This window comes from Penaeus vannamei, chromosome 4 (genome assembly GCF_042767895.1).
Source record: "Penaeus vannamei isolate JL-2024 chromosome 4, ASM4276789v1, whole genome shotgun sequence".
Taxonomy (NCBI): Eukaryota; Metazoa; Arthropoda; class Malacostraca; order Decapoda; family Penaeidae; genus Penaeus; species Penaeus vannamei.
In genome coordinates, this window is record NC_091552.1 from 34,058,282 (window position 1) to 34,065,316 (window position 7,035).

Consider the following 7,035-nt stretch of genomic DNA (forward strand, 5'->3'; position numbering starts at 1 on the left):
ATATATATATATATATATATATATATATATATATATATATATATATATATATATATATATATATATATATATATATATGCGCGCGCGTGTGTGTGTGTGTGAGTGTGTGTGTACATATATGCACATATATGTACATATATATAAATATATATACATATATATACATATATATACATATATACTTATATATATACATATATGTGTGTGTATGTGTATATACATGTACATATATACATATATTTATATATATATATATATATATATATATATATATATATATATATATATATATATATATTTATATTCATAAATATATATATATTTATATATATCTATATCTATAAATATATATATATATTTATATATATATATATATATTATGTATATATTTATATATATATATATATAAATATATATACATATTCATATATATGTATATATATATATATGCATATATATATATGTATATATATATTTATGTATATATATACACATATATATATATATATATATATATATATATATATATATATATATATATATATATATATATATATATATATATATGTACGTATGGTTATGTGTGTGAATACATGTACTACATCAATATACAGTACCGAGCAACAAAAAATATATATATATATTCAGACAAAGAAACTGATGTTCCCAACATATCCACAATACTTAGGAAAAGCCACACGATATATCACATGGGAACGCTTCTCACATCATAAAGTATATCGACATATACTGACATGACGTGTGTGTGTGTATAGTAAAGATCCTTCTCCCTCCTCTCTCCTCCTTCTCCCTCTCTCCTCCTTCTCCCTCTCTCCTCCTTCTCCCTCTCTCCTCCTTCTCCCTCCTCTCTCCTCCTTCTCCCTCTCTCCTCCTTCTCCCTCTCTCCTCCTTCTCCCTCTCTCCTCCTTCTCCCTCTCCCCTCCTTCTCCCTCTCCCCTCCTTCTCCCTCTCTCCTCCTTCTCCCTCTCTCCTCCTTCTCCCTCTCCCCTCCTTCTCCCTCTCTCCTCATTCCCCCTCTCTCCTCCTTCTCCCTCTCTCCTATAAAATGAATTGTTTCTGTTGCGAAATTCTCACTTACGGAATAGTATTCTCGGTGCGTTTGTAACACGTTTTAGCAAATTGAATCGCATGAGACAGGTGAGTATGCTATGTTGTGGATGTTGTATGTTGTATGCAAATTGAATCACATGAGACAGATGAGTATGCTATGTTGTGGATGTTGTATGTTGTATGCAAATTGAATCACATGAGAGATGAGTATGCTATGTTGTGGATGTTGTATGTTGTATGCAAATTGAATCACATGAGACAGATGAGTATGCTATGTTGTGGATGTTGTATGTTGTATGCAAATTGAATCACATGAGACAGATGAGTATGCTATGTTGTGGATGTTGTATGTTGTATGCAAATTGAATCACATGAGACAGATGAGTATGCTATGTTGTGGATGTTGTATGTTGTATGCAAATTGAATCACATGAGACAGATGAGTATGCTATGTTGTGGATGTTGTATGTTGTATGCAAATTGAATCACATGAGACAGATGAGTATGCTATGTTGTGGATGTTGTATGTTGTATGCAAATTGAATCACATGAGAGATGAGTATGCTATGTTGTGGATGTTGTATGTTGTATGCAAATTGAATCACATGAGACAGATGAGTATGCTATGTTGTGGATGTTGTATGTTGTATGCAAATTGAATCACATGAGACAGATGAGTATGCTATGTTGTGGATGTTGTATGTTGTATGCAAATTGAATCACATGAGACAGATGAGTATGCTATGTTGTGGATGTTGTATGTTGTATGCAAATTGAATCACATGAGACAGATGAGTATGCTATGTTGTGGATGTTGTATGTTGTATGCAAATTGAATCACATGAGACAGATGAGTATGCTATGTTGTGGATGTTGTATGTTGTATGCAAATTGAATCACATGAGACAGATGAGTATGCTATGTTGTGGATGTTGTATGTTGTATGCAAATTGAATCACATGAGACAGATGAGTATGCTATGTTGTGGATGTTGTATGTTGTATGCAAATTGAATCACATGAGACAGATGAGTATGCTATGTTGTGGATGTTGTATGTTGTATGCAAATTGAATCACATGACACAGATGAGTAAGCTATGTTGTGGATGTTGTATGTTGTATGCAAATTGAATCACATGACACAGATGAGTAAGCTATGTTGTGGATGTTGTATGTTGCATCAGATCCTCATGATTTACACTTTTTTCGGGAAAATATAATGCGTGGAATTGTCTGAAACGAGAGAGAAAATCGCAGCTTCTAACTAAGGTCGCTAGTTTATTTTATTTAATCTTTCCTAAAGGTAGTCACACTAACATTTTTTCCGTCAATTTTTTCCTTTTTTTTTTGACAATTTTCTGAAATTTGGTCCATTTTTGAGCGAATTGTCGATTTTCTAGTTAGATGATAATGATCGTTTCCGTCTGAAAACCTTTCCGCCAACTTTTTCAGCCAAGCAAAGTCAAATCAAGAGCTATATTCGAGAATGTTTGTATTTATGTTAAATAAAATTGTCCAAAAAATTACGAAAAAAGTGCAAGTGTGATACGGCCTTAAGTGTTACTATTATCTTTTATAAAAATGGTTACTCCGACCTGCTCTGTGTATGTGTGTGTGAGTGTGTGTGTGTATATATGTATGTGTGTGTGTTTGCACATGGGTGTGTGTGTATGTGTGCGTATGTGTGTATGTGTGTGTGTGTGTGTATGCATTTTCTGCATTTTGTGTGTGTGAGTGTGTATGTATGAGTGTGCATTTTTTTCATTCTGTGTGTGTGTGTGTGTGTGCATTTATTTTGTGTGTGTGTGTGTTTGTGTACACGTATATTTAAATAGTAAGGAATATAATGCTGAGACTCGAGTAGCACCTCGAGGGCGACTTCTGCATATCATTATCGGCTGGAAGGGAAAGGTCGAGTAACCGTTTGAGGTCAAAGAAAAAAAAATCAACATAAATGTGTATGTGTGTATATATATATATATGTGTGTGTGTGTGTGTTTGTGTGTGTGTGTGTTTGTGTGTGTGTGTGTGTGTGTGTGTGTGTGTGTGTGTGTGTGTGTGTGTGTGTGTGTGTGTTTGTTTGTTTGTTTGTGTGTGTGTATGTATATATGTATACATATGTCCGTGTGTGTGTGTGTGTGTAGAGAGAGAGAGAGAGAGAGAGAGAGATTTGTATACATACATACATATATATATATATATATATATATATATATATATATATATATATATATATATATGGATGGATGGATGGATGTCTTTATATATGTATATACCCTTATTTATCATTTTAGACAGCATCGATCTTGTGATAAGTCAAAAAAAATATGGTTGCCTCACTTGATAATGCTTGTTATCTCGACGAACATCATGAACATCAAGTTTCTTTTCATCATCAAGTTGATCAACTGACGTCTAAGTCACTCTTGATATTCCACAGACTGGTGACGAATTTATATTAATAAGTTGGTGTAAAAGATTTACTGGTTATTATAAGTAATTAAATACATAGACATAACCTCGTATACGATACAGTTTTGTAAACAATGGCGATACATGACATTGGTGGTACATGACTGACATTTCTGGTCGAACTGTCAGCAGGCAGGACTAACTGCAAAGGCTGACAGCACTGATTGAATTAATTGATAAACTGATTGACTACACAATAAATAGATAATGAAAAAAAGAACGTATTTCTGTGTCTACATAAAAATCGAGAATTTCACGAATACGTATTTTTCATGGACTATTTAGGCTTCTTTATATATGAACTTCATCAAGTGCTAGAGTACAGTACACACAAATACAGCAGCAGGAAAATGCAGTAACACGCAAGTACAGAGATGTGATTGTAACATACGTGCAGCCATGAACACACAGCCACGCAGGATGATACAGACACAAACACACAGCCACACAGGATAATACAGACACACACAGGATAATACAGACACAAACACACAGCCACACAGGATGATACAGACACAAACACACAGCCACACAGGATAATACAGACACAAACACACAGCCACACAGGATGATACAGACACAAACACACAGCCACGCAGGATGATACAGACACAAACACACAGCCACACAGGATGATACAGACACAAACACACAGGATAATACAGACACAAACACACAGGATAATACAGACACAAACACACAGCCACACAGGATAATACAGACACAAACACACAGCCACGCAGGATAATACAGACACAAACACACAGCCACACAGGATAATACAGACACAAACACACAGCCACACAGGATGATACAGACACAAACACACAGCCACACAGGATAATACAGACACAAACACACAGCCACACAGGATAATACAGACACGAACACACAGCCACACAGGATAATACAGACACAAACACACAGCCACACAGAATAATACAGACACAAACACACAGCCACACAGAATAATACAGACACAAACACACAGCCACACAGGATAATACAGACACAAACACACAGCCACACAGGATGATACAGACACAAACACACAGTCACACAGGATGATACAGACACAAACACACAGGATAATACAGACACAAACACACAGCCACACAGGATAATACAGACACAAACACACAGCCACACAGGATAATACAGACACAAACACACAGCCACACAAGATAATACAGACACAAACACACAGCCACACAGGATAATACAGACACAAACACACAGCCACACAGGATAATACAGACACAAACACACAGCCACACAGGATAATACAGACACAAACACACAGCCACACAGGATAATACAGACACAAACACATAGCCACACAGGATAATACAGACACAAACACACAGCCACACAGGATGATACAGACACAAACACACAGCCACACAGGATAATACTGACGCAAACACACAGAGTAATACAGACACAAACACACAGAATAATACAGACACAAACACACAGCCACACAAGATGATACAGACACAAACACACAGCCACACAGGATAATACAGACACAAACACACAGAGTAATACAGACACAAACACACAGCCACACAGGATAATACAGACACAAACACACAGCCACACCGAATAATACAGACACAAACACACAGCCACACAGGATAATACAGACACAAACACACAGCCACACAGGATGATACAGACACAAACACATAGCCACACAGGATAATACAGACACAAACACACAGCCACACAGGATGATACAGACACAAACACACAGCCACACAGGATGATACAGACACAAACACACAGTCACACAGGATGATACAGACACAAACACACAGCCACACAGGATAATACAGACACAAACACACAGCCACACAGGATAATACAGACACAAACACACAACCACACAGGATGATACAGACACAAACACACAGGATAATACAGACACAAACACAGGGCCACACAGGATAATACAGACACAAACACACAGCCCCACAGGATAATACAGACACAAAGACACAGCCACACAGGATAATACAGACACAAACACACAGCCACACAGAATAATGCAGACACAAACACACAGCCACACAGGATAATACAGACACAAACACACAGCCACACAGGATAATACAGACACAAACACACAGCCACACAGGATAATACAGACACAAACACACCGAATAATACAGACACAAACACACAGCCACACAGGATAATACAGACACAAACACACAGCCACACCGAATAATACAGACACAAACACACAGCCACACAGGATAATACAGACACAAACACACAGCCACACAGGATGATACAGACACAAACACACAGCCACACAGGAGGATACAGACACAAACACACAGCCACACAGGATAATACAGACACAAACACACCGAATAATACAGACACAAACATACAGCCACATATTTGCCCAAATTATACACTAGTTTTATGTCTTTGCCTGTGTACATGAAATAGACTTACAAGCATATCCAACGTATATCCATCTATATAAATTAGCCATATATATGCGGTACAGACTATAACTTATACACATAAGCCACAGATATGCGGTACAGACTATAACTTATACTCATAATCCACAGATATGCGGTACAGACTATAACTTATACTCATAAGCCACAGATATGCGGTGCAGACTATAACTTATACTCATAAGCCACAGAGATGCGGTACAGACTATAACTTATACTCATAAGCCACAGATATGCGGTACAGACTATAACCTATACTCATAAGCCACAGATATGCGGTGCAGACTATAACTTATACTCATAAGCCATATACATGCGGTACAGACTATAACTTATACTCATAAGCCATATATATGCGGTACAGACGATAACTTATACTCATAAGCCACATATATGCGGTACAGACTCTAACTTATACTCATAAGCCACAGATATGAGCTACAGACGATAACTTATACTCATAAGCCACATATATGCGGTACAGACTCTAACTTATACTCATAAGCCACAGATATGCGGTACAGACTATAACTTATACTCATAAGCCATATATATGCCGTACAGACTATAACTTATACTCATAAGCCACAGATATGCGGTACAGACTATAACTTATACTCATAAGCCACAGATATGCGGTACAGACTATAACTTATACTCATAAGCCACAGACATACGGTACAGACTATAACTTATACTCATAAGCCATATATATGCGGTACAGACTATAACTTGTACTCATAAGCCATATATATGCGGTACAGACTATAACTTATACTCATAAGCCACAGATATGCGGTACAGACTATAACTTATACTCATAAGCCACAGACAGACTATAACTTATACTCATAAGCCACAGATATGCGGTACAGACTATAACTTATACTCATAAGCCACAGACAGACTATAACTTATACTCATAAGCCACAGATATGCGGTACAGACTATAACTTATACTCATAAGCCACAGATATGCGGTACAGACGATAACTTATACTCATAAGCC

The 7,035-nt window shown here is 36.7% G+C and overlaps 1 protein-coding gene across 1 annotated transcript in view; it reads left to right on the plus strand.

Moving 5' to 3' along the window:
* Positions 1–6,170, plus strand: part of LOC138861618 (uncharacterized) — a 12,362-nt gene extending 6,192 nt beyond the window's left edge. Inside the window, exon 3 of the mRNA XM_070121416.1 lies at positions 6,138–6,170. Within this exon, the coding sequence (XP_069977517.1) occupies positions 6,138–6,170 (33 nt within the window). The remainder of the gene's footprint in view (positions 1–6,137) is intronic.
* The last annotated feature ends 865 nt before the right edge of the window (positions 6,171–7,035 follow it).